The sequence below is a fragment of the Crinia signifera genome, chromosome 4, assembly GCF_055691185.1.
Source record: "Crinia signifera chromosome 4, ASM5569118v1, whole genome shotgun sequence".
In the NCBI taxonomy this organism is placed as follows: domain Eukaryota; kingdom Metazoa; phylum Chordata; class Amphibia; order Anura; family Myobatrachidae; genus Crinia; species Crinia signifera.
This window is the reverse complement of record NC_139220.1, coordinates 119797423-119819544: the sequence shown is the minus strand read 5'-3', so window position 1 is coordinate 119819544 and position 22122 is coordinate 119797423. Positions and strand designations below refer to the sequence as shown.

Sequence of the window (22122 nt, the reverse complement as noted above, 5' to 3'; positions counted from 1 at the left end):
GTGATGCCACGCCTCCTTCCCATTAGGCCACGCCTCCTTTTGCCGCGTGGCTATGCCGCGCAAAGGTCCCCTTGCTATTATGTCCAGATCTGGGACCACCCCTTACCATAATTGTAGATTCGCCTATGTGTAAGGGGCATATGTGTGCCGTGTATGAATGCATTAGTAATGTGCAACGTATGTGTAAGGGACATTACGTGTATCATTATGTGTATAAGGGCATTAATAAAGGTTGGCGTCATGAGTAAGGTGCATTAAGTTTATAAGAGCATGAATAATGTACGGCATATGTCTACATGGCATTATGTGTATATGGACATTAATAAAGGTTGGCATAATGTGTGATGCGCATTATGTTTATAAGGACATTAATAATGTACAGTATGTCATGTGTAAGGGGTATTACTGTGTGGAATTATGTGTATAAAGGCATTACTAATGTGTGGAATTATGTGTACAAGGTGCTCTACTGTTTGGTGTAACATAGAATGGGCACTACTCTGTGGTCTAATGGGAAAAAAGAGCAATTCAGTGTGATTTAATGTGAATAATGGGCACGACTGTGAGAAGTAAAGTATATAAGGTTAAGTGATTTAACGTGAATAAGGGACACTATCGCATGATAAAATGTGAATAAAGTTGCACTACTGTGTGGCATAATTTTAATTGGGGGTACTATTGTGTGGCCATGCCCCTTCCCAGTGAGAACACACCCCTTTTTGGGATGCGCGCCAAATGTGTGCACTGTTTCTATTTAAAATACAGAGGGTAGGAGCACCAAAATGATGAATTCTGTGATGAGTGATGATGGTGCTGGGAAAGGGGTGCAGGGTCAGAGGTGGAACTAGTGGCAGTGCTAGGGGGCACCAGCCCAAATCTTGCCTAGGGCATCATATTTACTTGGGCCGGCTCTGAATATAAATGTGTAAGGTCGATGCGACTCGGCACCCGTTTACAGCATAGGGAGAGCTGTTGCTAGGAGATGATTTAATTTCCAAGTGCAAGGCCTGCACCTGTGATTAGTAACGTCCTATTGCCAACTTTTGGAATGCCCAAATGCGTCTGTGCATCTGCTGTCAGGCTACTATGGGATTAGTATAATGCATGGTTGAATCCTAGAATGCAAGTTTAGTACATTTCTAATGAAAACGTAAAGAAGAGGTGATTTAACCACTTTAAGGGGCAGATTAATTACCTGTTGGCCCCTGATTGGCCGGAGCACCGATTTAAGTATTATTCACAACGAGCTTTGGGTCTAATTCAGCACCCATCAAAGAAGGGCAGAAATCTTATTTGTCGATTTCTGCTCTTTGCACATGCACTAGACATGAAACTGCGATCCAAGTCGAAGGGTCAGCGGGGGATGGGGACAGGCCGTTATGGGGGCATTGCGTTGGCACTGCAGGGGCGTGGGCAAGACAACCGAGGCGTGTCTGGAACATTTACAGGGCTAGATCGCTCAGCTGTGTGCTGAGCAATGTGTCAGCACCATGTCTAGGTCAACATTCATTAGGTCGACACCCTATGGTCGACAGTTAGTAGGCCGACACCAGTCAACATACTCATGGTCGTCAGGGTCTGAAGGTCAACACAAGCTTTAGGTCGGCAATGGGATGGCCGACAGTGAAAAGGTCGACACAAGTTTTTCATTGTTTTTTTTCTTGGTCCGACATGTGCAGACAGGCGGTATTACTTGCCCTATCATCCACTAGGGCGTGGTGGGAGAATAAAATAATGTGCCGGGCGTAGTGAGGCACCGTGCGCAAACCTTAGCGAGCGTAGGCGCTGCACTTTCTTAGTGTCCGTGTCTACTGTGTTCACATTTGGGGGAAAAAAACATGAAAAACTCATGTCGACCTTTTGACTGTTGACCTAAAGCTTGTGTCGACCTTTGGACCCTGTCGACCATGAGTATGTCGACCATTCAGTGGTGTTGACCTACTGACTGTTGACCATAGGGTGTCGACCTATTGAATGCCGACCTAGACATGGTCGACCTAGCATTCCATAACCGTATATCGCTACATGTGTTGCCCCATTAGACATTGTCAACCCGGGGTCAGGATACCCATAGCAAGGGGGCTCCATTTTTCGCAGAACAACCAGGGAGTGAACATTGATAAGTATAACATGAGTACAACGCTTCGTATCTCTGGGGTAGATTTATTACTGGGTGATCAGGGGAATATGCGCTTTCCCCGTGCGTTTTGGCAGGGGATAGCGTTTCCCCTGATCTATGACCACCGCTGAGCGGGTGTCGAACGTGCGGCGGTGTGGGGCAGGAGGCATAGCGCAGTTACGATATTTTGTACTGCACACCTGCCTCCTGCCTATCGACAGCTGCAGGTGGCGAGGCCCTATGCCCACAGCAGGGATAGCGCTATCCCTGCTGCTGGCTCTGAGCTGCGCTGGGGATCTCGCGAAAGTAGCGAGATCCCACCCACGCATGCCCAGCCCAGCTGGCCGGTGGGAAGGAGACAGCGCATCAGTGTTAACTGATGTGCTGTCTCCAGGAGGGGACATTGCCGGAGGGGTGAGTTAGCACTCCCCTGCTTCGGCGGCCAAGATGTTAATGCATCTTGTCGGTCTCCCCTCCTGCTTCGCCTCGCTAATTAGGCGAAGCAGGAAGTGTTATAGTGGCACGTTTAGCACCGCTATAATAAATCTACCCCTCTGTGACAAGCAGCCTTGCAGAATGTTAACGTCTTCAGCTCTGAAATAGACCCGTAAATGTCATAATATCAAAATCATAAGTATCCTGCTATCTTAATACTGTATGCTGTTTTGTGTGTGAAAAGCACGCTATAAGCCACAACTGCGATGTAGCTGATACATGTTAAATTACTTATTTGTTAGAACTATTTGAACAGTTCATCAATTATTTGTATCCTATATGTATCCTGGTGTACAGTAACTAATACAGTATTTGTCTCACACTAATACACCAAAGACAAATGAGAAGATAAAAACCTTCTTGTTAAATGATGTGCTTGGCTTCACAATTATTTTTAGTTTAAATGACAAAGAAAATGAATCATCAGAATTAGTAGAACTATGATTAGTGTAAGCAGGAGTACGCAGCAGCAGCATCTAAAAATCAAAAGGTCTTTCTAAAAACATTGTTAAATGTTTTCCATAACTAGAAACAGGGCTGTAACTATGGGTGTGCGATAGCTTTCAGGGTGGCACGGTTGCTTCCCCTTGGCTCTTGCCTCTGGCTAGCAGGGTTCCTGAAATGGCATCCTGCAGCCGGTGTTGCTGCTACAGTGTCATTCAGTGTCCTTTGTATGCTCATGGCAGACAACCTGCAGTTTGGAGAGCCACTAGGATCAGGGCCACCACTAGTAATGTTGGGGCCCGGGACTGACCTTCAGCCTGGGCCCCCAGCAGCCCCCCCCCTCGTGCGCGCCAGCACCCCCCCTCACGTGCTGGCACCCCGCCTCCCCCACCCCAATTACTGTCGGCGGCGCAGCAGCATCTTCTCCCAGGACTCGGGGCTCGGAGCACTCACTGCACAGTGCAGCCTGCAGAGCGCTGAGCCCCTCTGTATCCTAGGCTCGGCGCTCTGCAGGCTGCACTGTGTATTGTGCGAGCCTGGTTCGCCGGCACCGGGTGGGGGCATTTGTGTGTGTGTGTGGGGCGGGGGGGGGGTGCCGTGCCACTGTGGGGGCAGGGGGCCCGGGACAGTTGTACCCCTGGCACCCCCCTGCCGGCGGCCCTGACTAGGATCATCCTGTGGACACTATGGGCAGTGCTTCACTTGCTAACACTTGTGGTCCCACCCCTTTGCATAATATCATTATGTCATGTGCTCAAGGGTTGGAAGCAATCCCCAAATGGAGGGGTATCCTCAAGGATGTTGCGATATTTGTAATCCACAGTGAGCAGGTGGTGGTATCCCAAAATAATTACATAGGTGATGGCACTTTTTCGGCTCAGTGCCCAGGGGTTGCAGATCTTAAAGTCAGTTTCAAATGGGAAGTCCAATAACAACCAGCGATATCCCAATACTGGTAGAATCAGCATTTTTGTTGATATGGACACCGTATGGCTCTCGCATGGCTTGATAACTTTCTGTTATTGTTGACCTAGGAAATGTAGACCATTTTTCGGTGTCGATCAATAGTGGTTGACCTAATGACTGTCAACCTATACATTGTCGACCCAGGGACAGGTTACCAGAATTTAATGGTAGCTGAGGTCCATGTGGACGATCTAGTCTGCCCCTTTTTAACCATAATTTTGGCAGCGCCCCCCACCCCCGTCCATAAAATAAAGCCCCCCATTAAATAAAGCCCCCAACCCTGCCTTACCCTGCAGCCACCGTTTCTGTGGCCAGGACCCACAGATCTACTTGTCTGCGGTCTGGGCTCTCCTCCTGGCTGGTTCCTGCCAATGAAAATGACCCTCACAAAATGGTTGCCCCTAACAGCAGACCATTTTTTAGGATGCTTGAAGAGGCTTCCGCATCCTCAAGAAGTGTTTCTCTAAGGGGAAACCATTTTGTGAGGGCCCCAGCAGCCGGGCAGCACATCGTTAGCCCTGCAGACCCCCCCAGCGCCTACACTTAAGACCGCGCGGTCTGGGTGACTGCTGTAAGGGGAACCATTTTGTGAGGGTCCTGGGCCCCGGCATCCCCGGCAGCAGTGCAGAGCACTGTTAGCCCCACAGACCCCCGGCGCCCACACTTAAGACTTCAGGGTTTGGGGGGCTATTGTTATTCCACTGTCCGTCCTGGACCTTGTTAAAACCCTTAATATATTTTAAAGTTTCTATCATGTCCCACACTTTACATTTTCTGCTCCAAACTATACATTTTAAGATTTTTTTTAGTCATTCTGGGTAATTTTTGTGTTGTAGGCCATGGACCATTTTAGTTGCCCTTCTTTGCTTCTTCTCTAATGTATTTATATCCTTCTGGAGATATGGCCTCCAGAACTGGAAACAGTTGAGGACGCAGATGAGGTTGTACCATTGAACTATACAGTGGCATTATTACTACTTTCTTTCTGCTGCTGAATCATTTTCCTATGCAAGCAAGCATCTGGCTTGCCTTCCTCATTGCTTTGCTACATTACTTACCTGCCTTAACTAACCCACCTGAAATAGTGTCTCCTAGATCTCTTTCCTCCTCAGTAGTTTCCAATATACAGTAGTGCCATTAGTACTATATTTATCCTTGTTTGAGACCCATTTTGCAATTATTGGCATTAAACTGTAATTGCAATGTCCACTATTCTAGAACATCAATCATTTGTTTTACCCTTCTGGTGTGTGTACCCTGTTTCATACTTTTGTGTCATCTGCAAAAAGGTATACTTTTGTTTCAATACCATTTGCAATGTCACCAATGTCACCAATGAAGATAATAAAAAATTGCTGGTCCAAGTTCAGATCCCTGTGGTACTCCCACTGTAAACCTTTACCTTCTGTGAAAGCATTCCATTTACTGCAACTCTCTGTTTTCTATTTTTCAACAAGGATTTTATCTATTCAACCAGCTTAATATCCAATTCCATGCTTTCAAGTTTATTTAGCAGTCTGCGATGTGGGACAGTGTCAAAAGCATTACTAAATTATTGCTAAGCTTTATCTACTCCTTTATCTACTAATTTAGTCACTCAGTCAAAGAGGTCAATAAGGTTTCTTTGACATGATCTCCCCTGATGAAATCCATACTGATTGGGATCCTGTAAATTGCTGGATTTTAGATAATCTACAACTCTTTTGTTTAAGATCAGTTTCCCTACTACTGATGTAAGGCTCATTGTTCAGTAATTGTTTGCCTCTTCCTTGCTTCCACTTTTGTTGTTTGCTCTTTTCCAGTCCTCTGGAATTACTACTGTAGCTAGTGACTTGTTGAATAATCCTGTTAATGGTGTTACCATCGCCCCTTTAAGATCTTTTAGTATCCATATATCCCATCTGGCCCCATTGATTTTATCCACTTTCAGTTTTGAGATTTTTAAGGACCTTCTCCTCTGTAAATGTACTTATTTCATTTTTCTGAATATTCATGCAACTTAAATGTGGTCCGTTAACATCTTTTTCTATAGTGAATACTGAGCAAAAATAATTAAGATGATCTGCTATTACAGGTCTCCCTTAACAAGACTCCCAGTCTCTGTATTTAATTTTATTCTTAAAAAGTTTTGCCTACTTTACCCACTGACTGGGTCATTTTCTCCTCAGCTTGTGCATTTGCACATCTCCTAATAGCCAACTTTTTTGCTTATTTTGCAAACCACACTGGTGTCTTTTACCTTGTGCTATTCCTAATTTTTTGATATTGCCATTGGTATTGCACTTTTTAATTTTTTCACTTTTCCTGCACGCCTTCCATGTTCCTCCACTCTGCCAAACACATGCCTTACACAATTTCCCATCCCTACAAAATCAGCCTTCCCAAAAACAAACACTTTTTATGCAATGAGTCGCTCCCTGTCTGTCCTTATTCTGAACGATATTGCTTGATGGTCACTGGATCCCAGGTTTTCACCCACTTTTACCTCCATTTGTAAGTAATAGTTCTAATATTGCATCTGTGTGTGGGTTCCCTCACCAATTGCTGGAGACACCTCCCAGTTTACATCCCAGGAATATTACCCCTCCTTTAAATTAGAGATGTTCGGATTTACCTGGATCTCAAAACAGGATCTTATTGGCTATCCAGCTGTCACATGATTTGGAGTCAAAACATGTGACAGCCAATAGCCAATAAGATCCAGTTTTGAGATCCGGGTAAATCCGAACCTGTACATCTACTTTAAATGCCATTTGAGTGATGTCCTCCAATAGGTTCTTTCCAAATCCTCTTCCTCATTTGCTGGTCTGAAAGACATGAGTCATTCCTTCAAGACACATCATTTGTAGGAATCATCAGTGATTGTAATACTCCATATACTAAATAAATAAAACACATTAATTTTGTGGTACCACAAGTTCTCCACAAAATTTGGCACATTCACTATATGTACACATGACTAGCATAATCAGTTACTTATCCAAATACTTTAACAAAATGTAAAGCACTTAGTGAATATATTACATTTGCCCTCCGTTAATGTGAATAGAATAGCCCAAACTTTCAGTGGCGTAACTACATTTTTCTCCCCCCAGCGGAATTTTTTTTAAACCCCCCCCCCCCCAAAAAAAGAGGCAGAGCGAGCGCGAGGAGAGGGGAGGAGAAAGTCAGAGAACAAAAAAGAGAGAGAGTGGAGATTTGTGTGTGTGTAGTTACTACCTCCAGCGGGTGGTTTCTACATCAGCGCTGGGTCTCCTTAGCGGCGCCAGCTCCTTGGTCCCCTCAGTAGCGCCGGCTCATCACATCAGTGTCAGTGTCCTCAGCGGCGCCGGGTCTCAGTCTCATCAGCGCTGTGAGCCTCCCGGTTTCCCATACAGTGCCAGCCGTGGTTGCATCAGTGCTGTCAGCCCCTGGTCTCCCACACAGCGCCAGCCAGCAATGTCCACTCCTGTTCTCCCGCACAGCGCCAGCCGTGACACAGACAGACTTCAATTATTCGCGCCGTGGCTGGCCCACGTGACTGCAATGTCAGTGAGAGGGGAGGAGAGCAGAGGCTCTGACGGCGGAGGGGGAAAAGAAGTATGGGGCAGCGGGGGCAGGGGAAAAATGGTTGCTCATGTTATGTAGTTTCAGTGCGCCCAGCTAGTGCTGGCTCCCCCAAGCTGCTGCGGGGGCCGCCACACCATAGCTATGCCACTGCAAACTGTATATAGTCACTCTGGCATACTATTCCCCCCGCCTCCATAGTTTAACCTTTGTCAGTTTCCCTCAACCACCTTTACTTAATTATACTGAAAGCTGGTCAATGATACTGAGCAAAGACACCCCCTTTCTTTAAACTGCACTTAACTTTTTTTTTTGTTACCTTTTCTAATTTGTCTTTTATTTTTCCCTAATGATCATTATTTTATTTTAGTCTGTGTGCCATGTGTTTTGCTATTCTGGACCCTAATAAACTTTTACATAAAAAAAACAAAAAAACAATAGAAGTCTCACCTCATTCCATATCCAGGATAGTGAGGTGTAATTAAACACGGGTGTAAAATGCGGCTTGCAACTGCACAGTGGCTCAGTCAGGTAGAAGAGTCATTATTGATAAATGATGCCAAGACCGTATTACCCTGTGATATACGCCAATGACTGATACTAATTTTGTGACCTTAACGTCAAATTCTAGAGTATGCTCCTATATACCAATCAATATATGCATATACAGTATGTGTGGATAATCTACATTCCTGCCTTGTGAAGTGGAATTTATAACACATTATAAAGTGTCATATACTATGCTTCCTACATTAGTTCTATAGAAAACTGACTACAAAAATAAAGAAAAGAATGGCTTTATATTCAGGTTTTTATTAATATTGGTGATTTGCATAATGTTCTTTGCAAATACCAAAGCCAAAGGTCAACAGATACAAGCTCAAATTACACATTAAGTCAATCTCTTGATCTTAAAGATATACTCATTGTCAGTTAGTTGCCATAGCAACGCTTTTTTCAGCTTCGGGATTACTCCAAGTAAGAAAAACATGAGTGAAAATCCCACACAATTAAGAGTAACTGATTTTTGGATCATTTTTTTTTTAAATGGCCTAATTTTGGGGGCGTGGCCTATACTAGCTGCTCCTCACGAGGCCACGCCCCCGTTTTGCCACTATGGGGGCATGACCCAGAGGCTCTGTGAGCCCCTAGCCATGCCCCCAGCCCCCTGGCTGCGGGAATAGACGCACAGCATTTATTCACCGCTGCTCGGCAGCCGACAGGGGGGACTCCTAACTCCCAACATGCGCCCCCCCCCCATGGGACACTGCCGGTCGTGGGAGGGAATCGGGAATGTCCCCGAAAACCGGGACATTCCCGCGGTTTTCGGGACTGTTGGGAGGTATGACATTGTACAATATGAATGCTTAGCACAAACTTCACTGCCAAAGGCGTAACTACCACATAGGTGCCAGGGGTGCAGCTGCTCTGGGGCCCAGAGCTGAAGGGGGCCCATCTTTACTGTCTAAGTATTATGTTTTACATACATTTATCACCATCAGTTGCCCTTACAAAGTTTTGCTATGGGGCCTACAAATTTTTAGTTACGCCCCTGCTCGCTAGCATCTGTCACAATCAATGTATAAAGTGTTTATACAGTGTTGTTCAGTAATCTTTCTAAAAGGAAGTTTGATATAATGAAATATATAGTATAAATGTAGTTTCCTGGTGCCTTCATATATTGAAAGGATTCATTGCATTATGTATCCTGCTCATAAATACTGGCTGTCTAGATTTTCCCTATTGGCAAATGCTGGGGCATGTGTTCAACTCCTGGTTCAACAGAAAGGAGACTGCTATAGGCAAAGCCCAATTCTCACCATTGGGATGCTGCTGGCAGTCTTCTGACTGCCAGTATACTGCCCGCCATTCATTTATATGTAAAATATTTGGTCAACTATTGTAACTTAAAATGCTCACATTTACTCATGGAGGGAGACAGAGATAACTGTGGACATTCCTTAGCCTAAAATAAACCTCCCTAAGTGAGGATATGAGATCTTCCAATGATCATTATAAATGTTATTGTATACTCAAGTTTCTATCAGTTGAGACAGAGAGCCTCCATCATAAACCACTTCTGAGGGATCATCAAACCTATGCGCTAGAAAATCTCAAGGTTAAACCCTTTCTTCAGTTCATGTTTCAGTTGATTCTTTTTAAAATTACTTTTGATTATGATAGAATACCTAGGATCTCATATCTTTTCTGGAAGCACCTTTAAGGTACTAGAGACACTGCCGTTAAACAACATATTTATTTTCAGGATTATGATGTAGAACATTGGATTTATAAGTAAATTGTGCAGTAGTTGGTTATGTTGTGAAGGACTAAACATTTTGGGGTGAATTTACTAAAGCTTCCAAAAATGAAAAGAGGTGATGTTGCCCATAACAACCAATCAGATCTGTCTGTCATTTTTTTATTGCATCTTAGATAACGATAGACAGATCTGATTGGTTGCTATGGGCAACATCACCTCTTTTCCTTTTTAAAAGTTTTAGTATCCCTTATGCCACCACATTCTCCATCACATTTCCTTTAATTCTTTATGGATATTGCTAGTTAATTGTTGCTTTTAGAATTATTTCTATCAAAAAGTTGTTGGCTTTATGTTGTTATTTATGCCTTGCTTCCCACGATGCATTTCTCACGGTTATTATACATTAACACTCTATTAATAGATAGAAAACACAATGCATATATACAGTACAAACTTACAGGCTTTTTATTTAGAATGTTTTCAGATTGCATTTAGTGTTAGTTTTAATTTTAAGAGGAAATGTTGGGTACTAAAGAATACATTTTGTTTTGTATTGCATATTTTGTTAGCACCCTCATGGAGAGTAAGATCCCACCAAACTAAATGTATGTATTCTTGCTTACTCAACAGAAGTCTAAAAAAAAGTCTGTTACTGCACATTTTGGTTTTTCTTCTAGGTAAGGGAACGGCTGAGGGTTTCTTTAGAAAGAGTTTCTGCACTGGAAGAAGAACTAACTGCTGCCAACCAGGAGGTAAAAATAAAATGCTTTATCCCTTTAAGTTACAATATATTACTTGTGAAACTTTAGGTCCTGCAGCGCGTCTTTTAAAAACGGCCAACAATGAATTTGATTTTGTACAGGCATAACACAATCGGGTCTTCTTACAGTATGAGACACAACTATATCTGAGATCCCCTTCCATAGAGTGGATACCATGTGGAAACATCCTACAAACCATGGTGAAGTGAAGACAGCATTCATCAATGGGGTAAATGTAAAAACAGCATCATTCCTTATAGATACACTTGCAAAAAATAGCTGTGTAGGTGGCAAAAAACTGGGTCGGGAACAGCTAAAGTCTGCTGCAAATGTGAGCTTGTGGAAGACCGTTTCATGCCACAGGTCATACACCATGGCAAGACTGAACACAGCAACAAGAAATAAGGTAGTTAGACTGCATCAACAAGGTCTCTCCCAGGCAATGATTTCAAAGCAGACTGGAGTTTCAAGATGTGCTGTTCATGCTCTTTCATACGAGCACAATTAAATGGGCAATGTTCATATCCGTAGTTGCAGTGGTTGGTCAAGGAAACTTTGTGCATCGGATGAAAGGCGCATCATGCTTGCTTACTTACTTACTTTAATTTAAATCAGAAGATGTCCAGCAGTGCCATCAGCCTAGAACTGGAAGAAACCAGTGGGACCCATGTATACCTATCTACTGTTTGGATAAGTCTTGCCAGAAGTGATCTTCATGGAAGAATTGTGGCCAAAGAGGCACAACAAGGCCAAGCGACTCAACTATGCATGAGTACACAGGAACTGGGGTGTAAATAAATGGCAGAGGGTGCTAAGGACTGATGAGTCAACATTTTTAATATTTGGCTGTAATAAAAGGCAGTTTTTTTGCCGAAGGGCTGAAGAGTACAGTAGTGAGTGTCTGCAGGCAACAGGGAAGAATGGCGGAGGTTCCTCGCAAGTTTGGTGCTGCAATTCCGCAAATGGAGTTGAGGATTATTGGTGTCCTCAATGCTGAGAAATACAGGCAGATACTCATCCATCATGCAACACCATAAGGGAGGTGTCTAAATTTATTCTGCTGCAGGACAACTATCTTCAATGTAAATAAGAAAAAGGAGTTCAGGAAGTGGTGATATGGCTCCCACAGAGCCTTGATCTTAACATTGAGTCTGTCTGGGAGTATATGAAGAGACAGAAGGATTTGAGTAAGCCTACATCCACAGGAGATCTGTAGTTAGTTCTCCAAATTGGTTTGAACAACCTCCCTGCTAAGTTCCTTTAAAAAAACTGTGTGCAAGTGTACCTAGCAGAATTGATGCTGTTTTGATGGCAAATGTGGTCACACCAAATATTTACTTGATTTACTCTTCTGTTCATTCACTTAGCATTTTTAAGTGAAAAAATAATATATTTAAAACTTCTATTTGTGCAAATAATTTTACTTTGCAGATATTTTTTCTGCATCTGGCTAAAACTTGTGCACAGTACTGAATGTATGTATGTGTATATATATATATGTTTATGTATAGAACACCATCCGTTATGCACTATGTTTTAGACTGACAAGCTGCTACTCCGATAAGACTCTCCTATTAGCGAGGGTTTGGGTACAAAAATGTAGAAAAAAAGGGGATTATCGGAGTGCTCTAGACTCGATACCACCTAGCCAATTATATAATTATAACAAAGTGATACGTCAATCACACTTCATACAGTCGTCTTTTGTCACTTTCCAGAGTTAAACGTAAACTCTGTTCAAATAAGAAGTTTTTTATTAAAACCAACCCAATGTGTTTCGTCAAAACAACTTAATCAGGGGCGTGGCTAAAAAGTGGTACAGAAAATAGAAGGGGCGCACTCCTATAATTCCCTTTTTCTATATATAACACCATGATTGCTACATTCTTATTGCCCTTCCTTCTTTCTTGTTCATTTAGACACCCAAATTAGTGTCACCGTGCCATGATTATCAGCTTGGTTGTAAGCGGAGTACATACTGGAGTGATGTTGGCATGAATTGTTGTTTCATAATGACCTAATACATACACTGTTCATTATATGGGGGTGACTGCACTATCCCATGGTTGCTAGCAATGAATGCTAGGTTTGATGTACATCAAACCTAGCAATATTGAAGATGGAACTTGACCATTGCTTCCTTCATTAACCCCTTGAGTGGTGGGTTTGTCCTGCCCCAGCAAAACCCACCAAGTTGAAAGCCCCCCCCCCCCACCTCTGCTCCGGCGTTAGTACGTTGGAGCTTCCCTGCCGCCGCTGTCCCCGCTGCCTTAGCCGCCGCCTGTCACATTCAGCCGTGACGTTGGCAGCAGGCTGGGGGATGTTCGCGGCGGCTCGGGAGGACTTGGGTGCCTGAGCGCTCCCGAGTCCCCCCGAGCTGCGCTGACCATACCCGAGCCTGCCGTCACTGTAAAAAGAGTGACGGCTGGCTGGCAGGTCAGGGGGGCTCCGGCATACCGATCGCCAGAGCAAAGATGATGGGGGGACTCAGAATTATGACTGGGGGTGAGATCTAGAGGTGCTGTGCCAGAGGTGCACACCTGGACACCACTGGCGCGCACCTATTGTATATTAGTGGTATGCCCGGAAATTTTACGGGACAGCCCGCTGCGGCAGCGCAGCCGAGCCCGGAAAATTTCTGGGCATACCACTCAAGGGGTTAACATCATTTCAGTGTGTATGGGCAATGCCCAATGGCAGGGATTCATTACGATGTCGGAATGAGTGCCCATTTCTCAAGTATGTATCAGGCTTAAGATGAATAACAGATCACTGAGAAAGATGTCTGCATCTAGCAGCTACTGTACGGGGGCTTTAGAGAGGACCTCTGTTATATATGTTAATTTAATAACCTAAAATTAAAAAAAAAATGCAAAAGGAAAACAACCTTTGCTCATGATCACTAACTGAGATATTCTTGCAGTTCTAGGAATTCTTGCTTCCTATTAAAAGCTATATATCAAATAATAACATGCCAATATTATGTTTCAAATGTTCAAACCGTAATACAGTATTTGAAAGTGCTTTTTATTTGCTGTTATAGAGATTTAACGCTGGCATGATTACCACTGATAATGAAACTGGCTGCTAGTGAAGTATACGCAGTGCAGTTACATTATCTGTTGCAAATACTGTAGGGGTTATTCTGGTTGATTCCCAAGGCTACGAACTTGCAGCCTTGCAAGTCCACCTAACTCCGCCTTGTGAATGGTTGGCTTGCGCCATCCATTTGTAAGGGCAATTCGTACACAGGGGTATGTGAAAGGATGTTACACAATAACATCCATTTGTAGGGCAGCGGTAACCTCCCACATCTTTCGATGATCGGCGACCATCGAAAGATGTGGAAGATGCACGCATATAAAAGTGACTTTCAAGTCCCTTAAATATGCGTGCGCGCTGGGAAGGAAAGCAGCTAACATCCGGTGATGTCAGCTGCCCGCCCCTGCACCCACGTCACGGTCTCATTAGCATTGAGTACACCCATGAAATGCTGGCCGTTCCCATATGCTAATAGAGCTGCCCGCCGCCCCACACCCATCCGCTACCCTGGGTGTGTGCACCCGGCGAACACTCTGTTTGCCGTGGGTGCACGCACCCTGCATATGCTCAGAAATGTGCACAGCGCCACCATTGGTCCCCGTGGGAATGCATTCTGGTTGCAAAGCAATCAGAATAAGGCCCTGTATCTCCTAGTGCTCCCCAATAGGACAATCAGGGCCAGATTAGTGCAGTTTATGGGCCTGGAGCTGAAAATGTGCAATGGCCATGTAGGCATGTAGAACCCATACACTATAAGCCCCAGTGTCTCCCTAAATATATAAAAGTCCAAAAATGTAATACATGTGTAAAATAGAAATGTCACTTTAATACCTAGGATTTATAGCTGACCATGCAGCCAGCTGGTGTCTGTCTGGTGATAATCACGCTGCCATAGTGATGGGCCTATTTTTATGAGGAGGCCTGGAGCTGCAGCTCTATCTGCCCCATTGTTGATCTGGTCCTGACGACAATACAAGGGTATCAGTGGCTCTGTAACTTAGAAATATAGCAGTAGATAATGTATTAGTGATGTATATTTTGTGTCCCACTGAACATTATCATGACAACGCCACTGTTCCCACTCATGCAATAATATACCCCCCGAACCTTCAACTCCATACTGTGTTTTTTCCCAGCGATATAATGATTCGAAGTGGTTACATTTGCTGGGGAAATACTGCTTAACCTTCTTGATGGCATATTAAAATACTTAGCTTGATAGCAGTTTCAGTACGTCCAATGATGTTTCCATTCAAGCTCTGCACGGGGAGATCATTTGAATAATTCAGTAACACTGACATAATAACACTATTACTCAGCGCTAAGCTTTTTTTGGAAATGTTTGTCATGAAAGGAAACTTTTTTGTATTTTATGTTAATGAGACAGAAACTGACAGTTCAACATAGCTTGAAATTGCTGGAGTGTAGTGTAGGTATATGATTGTAAATTTGTATTCCTACGATGCCTTCTGTTAATGATATCAGACATGCAGTTTGGTGCTATGCCAAGGGGTGCTCGGAGTTTCTAAGTTGTATTTTCTTTTGTGCTGCTATTTCTTTGTGTTTTTTTTTTTACTGGATTAGTTTGTCCTTTTGCTGTTAGAAGTAGGGATGGCCATCGACCATCGATGATTCGAAATAATCGATGGTTTATGGCCTATGTTGAATACTTTTGCCATTGATGGGGGCGAACCAGATGGTTTCATAGATTTTTTTTCCAAAGTGCTGGGCACAGAGCATAGCTCCGCCCCCGACACCTGTGAAGCCCCACCCCCCATGTTCTGATTGGCCCACAGCCAATCAGTCAAAAACAGTGGATGCCCATCAATAGGCAAAAATATTGATGGTCAACCATTGAATATTTTAGCACGATCGATGGCCAGTTGTATTATTGCCATCGGTGGCAATGATGGCCATCCCTAGTTAGAGGTCATTTAATGCAGATTGAATTTCCCATATCTGAAATGGTAAGATATGGAATTTTCCAAAATACAGATTTTTGAGCGCCACCTTTGCTTTCTGATGGCTCACTGTACACAAACTTTGTTTAATGCACACAATTATTAAATATATTGCATACATTTACCTTAAGGTAGTGTATAAGGTGTGAGAAGCCATTACCAATGGTACGGAATTTGGGCGCTTACAGTGAACTGATTCTCTAGGAGCAGCTGCTAGGGGAAGGGGATAGTCAAGACCTTCTATATAAGAAATACAATAAAGTGGAAACACAAATAGCAGCGCTTTTAAAATAATTAGTCTGATTGTCTGAGGTACTCTTTCAAAAATAAATTAAGATATGTATAAACATAAAAATATAATACATATATAAAATATATCAATAATAAAAGAACAATATTTAGATTAATGTGGATGTTTGAAATACAGCCCTCCTCATCCAGCCCTTTAATAGGATTAGATGGAGAATAGTATCTGATTGGTTGCCCATAGCAACATCCCATGTGAAATAGAACTCCCTCTTAGTAAATTTCCCACACAGAGTTTATTGGAAGCATTTCTTAATTCCAGATGTATTAAGTTCAAATTAAAACCCAACTGTAATGATTAATCAACCTAAGATCCAGTTAAAAGTGTAGTGTTAATTACGTATTTGGGTACTTCTGTATTATCACAGTGCCCATGATTTCCATCGTATTGGTACCTAAAAATGTAATTGCTTCGCATCCCCCTGGCATATTGCAGCATGCGATGCGATGCAATTCGATTTTTAATTGTACAAGCACCCATGCCATGACATGGGATGGGTGCTTACAATGAGATGAAACCCCCAGTATCCACGCCATCCCGAAGCATGGCTTCATACCCTCACTATCCACGTCGGCGTGGAGTTGATTCTAGATAGTGTGGCGAGCGGACACAGAATACGTGCCTGAAGCGTGGCGAGGGCACATGGATTACTTTACATGTATTCCGCGTCCCCTTGCGGAGCTCGCCATGCTTCGCGGCTTGTATTCCGCTTCCCCTCGCGGGGCTCGCTGCACTCGCCACACTTCGGGCTCGCTGCGCTCGCTACACTATCTAAAAACAACTCCACGCCGACGTGGATAGTGGGGGTATGAAAAGGTCCCAGGACGCGTACCGCTGCCCCTATTGGGGCTCGCTGCGCTTGCGCTTCGGGATGGGTGGATACTAGGGGTTACATCTCATTGTAAGCACCCATCACATCTCATGGCATGGGGGCTTGTACAATTAAAAATCGCATCGCATCCCATTTGCTGGCATGCGATGCTATGCGATTATTTAATTGTACAGGCATCGCATCGCACACCACTAAATAAGGTATACGATGCCATGCGATGGGCGCCGTGATAATACACAAGTACCCATATTTGATTTGTTGTTGAATTGTAGCCAGATATAGGGCGGGATGTTGTAACATCCGCGCCCATTATCGCCGGCTACCGCATTATTAATAACGGCATATGCTGTAACATATGCCGTTATTAACGCAAGGGACAGCTCTTGCGATAAAAGCTGTCCCTTGCGATGCGGTGCTGGCACTGAACTTCCGGGTCTGTGACCCGGGAGTCCATCTGCGCATGCGCAGAGTGACGTGCCGGCCTCAGGGCATGCTGGGAGGGATCCGTGACGGATCCCTCAAACAGCGCTGCGGAAAGAAGCCCATAGGCTTCTGCAGGGAATCGCCAGCTTTTGCTGGCGATTCCCTCCACAGCGCTGGCACTGCGGAGGGGGCATATAGCATATAGCAATGCGGTAAAAACCCCGAAAACTGGGTTTTTACTGCATTTCTGCTTTACAGAATCTCCCCCATAGTTATTGCTGACAAGATTGTGTTTACTGTAAATGCAGCAGTGCGTATCTGAGGAGTAGAAGTAAATAGCCGTCAAATGTTTCCAGCCGTACGAGATTTGGGTCAGTGTGCTGGTCCAGATGTTTAATAAGCTTGCTCCTCGCTTATGTATTGCAGCAATCATAGCTACTGTAGGAAATAATAGCTGCTGAGCATTAAAAAGGATGATGTTCTTCAAACAGCAGAGGTCTTCCCAGGTGATGAGAGGGGCAAGGTTTGGTGTATAGATAACCCATGACTAGATTCTCTGTTTGTATCGTTGGATGGTTTCTTCAGGTAAATGCAGGGGCTGTGCACAATCCCCTTGTATACCAACATTCACCAATCAGATACGCTTTTAGTGATTCACTTAAACAAGTATTTTTTTATATAAATATATATATTTACACTCACCCATACAATACAGAGTGCATGGGACATCCCCTTGTCAAGTATAGTATTCCCTTATCTCTAACCTTTCCCACTTTGTTCTTGTGATCCTTCATATTTATTCTCTCCATGCCTCCTGTATGAAACCATGCCAGTCTACATTATTTCTACCCAAAATTATACTGCATATTGCTTCTAACTCACATCATGCCCCGATATTAAATATTCCTCTTATTATCATGTGATACTAATTGTATTGTAATATTATTGATCATCCTGTAGTAATTCTCCCAACCATCATGGTCACTTTGTGTTGATTTGTCTTTTTTTTTTCTTTTTAAACATTAATAATAATAATAATAATAATTTTATTTATATAGCGCTCTTTCTCCAATAGGACTCAAGGCGCTTAACAGATAGAATGAATGTAATACAGTACAGGAACAATAAAGTACTTTTTATTGACATTTTTTTTCACAAGTATATGTGGTACAGAAAAAAAAGGGGGGGAACTTTGGGGGGGCCAGGTACAAAAATTATTACACCGCTAAGGCCCAGTTGGCCTTTTACTGAATCAACCAAAAAAAGAAAAGTAACAATAATTCTATTTATGATACTGATCATCACCTATCTTAGTGGGGAGTATGTCAAACAGACAACTTAGTAGGGGAGAATGATTTGTCCTATTCTTAAGTTAAACGAATATCTTCTATATCACGATTGATTATTGTTATTTGCATAATATGGTCAGGGACAAAACCAGCACCCCCCCATCCAGAGACTTTTCTGCCAAGCTGCCTGTTATTGGTTGGTCACTGCAGAGGACCCTACCTGTTTAAGTCCAAGCTGCTTAGTTTCAAGTTCAACAAACCTGTTAAGTTAAATAAAGAATTGGAGAGAAAAAAAAAGACCAAACTTCTCAGTAAGGACTTAGGTGCCCATACACGGTGCGGTGATTTCACCCGTTATGGGCTGGATCTCATTGCATCGCAACGCATGCATTTTGCATGCGATTTGCGTGTGATGCGATCAGAAGGCAGTACAAAAAGTATGTGCAGCACATACTTTTTGTACTGTACGATGAGATGCCCAGGGGAGCGCGCATCACATCGCTCGGTGCAAACGCATCGTGTATGGACACCTTTAAGGTGCCATAACTGCTGATGTAGACAAACAAAAGAGAAAACAGTGATAATTGATGCGGTGTTCTCCCCCCTATGACAGCAGCAAGACCCTGTGCAAACATTCTCTCTGAGATAGAACATGTTGTTTACAAGTACACAAAGTAATGTGATTGCATAATAACCTAATATATTGTGGTGTATTTAACATTACCAGTGCCTGGAGCTTTTTTCTTCTTTCATACAGAAGGGATTGTAAAGAATGTCGGCACTTACCATATGGGTGGACAAGATCAGTTTTACAGAGTAAAGCTTTCAGTGCATTGTAGCTGAAATACATTCACATACTGCAATGGGCGGGCAGTCATAAATACCAGCCATTATTTCTTGGCTACCTTTGAGTTTTTTATTATTATAGGCAAACTATTTTGTAATTCTTCTCATTGAACTGGGCACACTTAATGAGTGTACAGAAAGCTTTAAGAAAACGCTGATCCCTTAATTTTGGACAGATAATTGCCTATGAGAGGCCACTGAAGGGTTATTTCATTGTGCAATCATTTCGATTTTTCTCGTGTGCAATTTAACCGCGAGCTTCTGTCATTACTGCTGCCTTATTTTACACCATACATAGTTTACAATACTCAGTGGGGAAAGTGATTTGTAAAACTTTCGGTACTTATGTATGATCTCGGCTCCCATGTTAAATGCGCCCCATTTTTTCATACCCCTACTATCCAACTACGCATGGAGTTGATTCTATGTAGTGTGGTGAGCGCAGCGAGCCACCGTGCCCGAAGCGTGGCGAGCGCACGCGGTCTCATAAGAAAACTGGGAGCCCAGATATTACATAAGTACCTAACTTTCTTTAGGATGTTAGATAAGAACTTATGCTGGAGAATTTGTTAAGTACCAAAGCTTTAGCCTTCCTTTATAAACCATGGGCATATGTCTCTATTTTTAGGATTCCAGGAGTTTTGAGAGGCTATTTGCATCACGCGGCACAGCTGATGCAAAATGCAGTGATTCGAGTAATCCGCTTGGGCTGGGTCAGAATGGCATAAACTGTAGTCGCACTCTCCACCCCTCCTCCTTCTTTGGCATAGTAGAGAGATCCAGGAGTGTGATCTGCTGTCCCAGGATTAGGAGATGACTCCCTGGGATTCAGTATCCCATACATTACAGGAGTATGGGCAAATAAGGCCAGGGAGTTGTGATATTGTGCGAGTGGGCAGGACTTTTAATCCATCTAAACCTTAGTTGAGCAAGATTACTGGAAAGGGAAAGTACTGTAACTATGCAGAACAGCTGGCTTCTTCCAGATCTTTGTGTAGCTTAAGTCCCGAGGACCAGCTAGTATCTATCTAATGTCAAAAAGTGAAAATCAAAAAGCAGTAGAGAAATAGGCATAATCGAATCGAAAACCAGATCTCAACGGGTGTACACACTATAAGTATCTCAAGGGACTGGATCTCCAGATTAATCTCATCTTTTGGACATACTGTTCTGATCTGCAAAAGTACATTGTGCATGCGTAGGACCTGCTCTGTGAGCATAGGAAAAGGAGACAGACATTAGACTGTAAGTGATTGATGCCGTCAGGCTGCTAATGTCTGGTGGTGTTATGGGGAGGAAGCTGTGATGGCCTCCATTTTGAATATGGAGGCATGTTACTACCATTTATGGGGAGAGACAGGCGGCATGCTTGTCCCCATGTGATTGGCGGATAGTGATCTCATGCTGCGTCCTAGCACACGTCACATCACTACTGCACTAGGAGACATCTACTTCTAATAGATGCATCCTACTGTATGTGAACATAAAGAGCTATCACTGCAGCAATGATAGTAACTCCATCTTATCTTTTACGTTGTAGGTGGAGTTTGGGGCTGAGACTTGTCTGCATCATTATATAATGTTTGTTTATTCCCTGGATTACCCTTGTATAATGTGCCCTGCGTACTGTATTTTATACACAGAAGAGAGCATAGAGTAGCAGGTATTCATTTCTCTTCTAATTACTTAGTTACAGTGTGAACATGCCACAGTACATGTAACTGTAGTTGAATAGTACCACTGCCTAAATAGGTTGAAAACCACATACACAGTATAAAAGAAATGTAGGGCATGTGAGTATTAAAGACTTCTTCAACTAGATTCATTTTAATCCTTTGTATTTTAAAAGATTGAAATGGTCAGCAGAGAATTATGTTTGTTTGTGCTATTAATCAGAATGTTCATTCCAGAAGTTTTTTGGCACAGATTTTGTCCCCGTGGCTGTGTTTGTCATGTTCCTATCAAACCACGCACAGGGTCATATGTCACTTTACAGTGGGTCACATATAAAATTGGAATATTCTAAACAAAAGTTTGGTCTTCTTTATGTAGAAACGTTCTATCAAATACGCACTTGATTAGTTGACACTGAGTTTTATGCTCCGTACAACAAATTACATTATAAGGTTTATTTAGTGCTGAAAACAATCATCTCAATTATAGACAAAATAGGGAATGGGCACAGACAAGACACAGAAAGAGATTAGTGAAGTCAGATGCCATCACAGCTGTATTGTGTCCTCCAAATGTGCAGCATATGTCCATTTGGTTGTTTCTTTATTGCCGTGCATACTACTGTTTAATTATTTTTTCATCCAGGGCTGTGGGGAAATAAGAGACACTTTCTAACCCTTTGAGTGCCAACATTGCTGTGAGATTTCCTCTAAAAATGCAAGCGCCACTCACATCAACTGTTCTTTTTTTGGGTGCTACATTTCACTAAACGTCAATTAATTCCATTGGCTGTATTTATTTATACTAAAAGAACAGTCGCTATGAGCCATTTTTAGCGGATAATTTGAGGATCTCTCACAGCAACTTTGGCATTCAAAGGGTTTATCATCTCGTAGATATTACAACATTGTATTAAATACTGTATATCCATAACAAATTGATGTTTTCTATAGATTAGACACATCCTCATTCTGGATGGTTACTTTAAAGACCCAGTGTCCATTACGTGGTCATTGAAGCTATCCCTGCTGGTCATATTGAGCTGATTCTGAGACAGACACACAGTATAGTGTAAATGGTGAGCTATATGCGCGTATGTGTCTATCTTTGAGCAAAATGGGAGTTTCAGGTGGGTTGGCAGAAGAAAATGAGTT

At 43.0% G+C, this 22122-nt stretch overlaps 1 protein-coding gene across 13 annotated transcripts in view; it reads left to right on the top strand.

Annotated features, from left to right (window-relative positions):
* The window catches only part of PPFIA2 (PPFI scaffold protein A2), a 323573-nt gene that overhangs the window by 171335 nt on the left and 130116 nt on the right, over positions 1–22122 (top strand). For all 13 annotated transcript variants that reach the window (XM_083182335.1, XM_083182325.1, XM_083182332.1 and 10 more), the window contains one exon: positions 10511–10585. In XM_083182335.1, coding sequence (XP_083038461.1) covers positions 10511–10585 — 75 coding nt within the window. The remainder of the gene's footprint in view (positions 1–10510; positions 10586–22122) is intronic.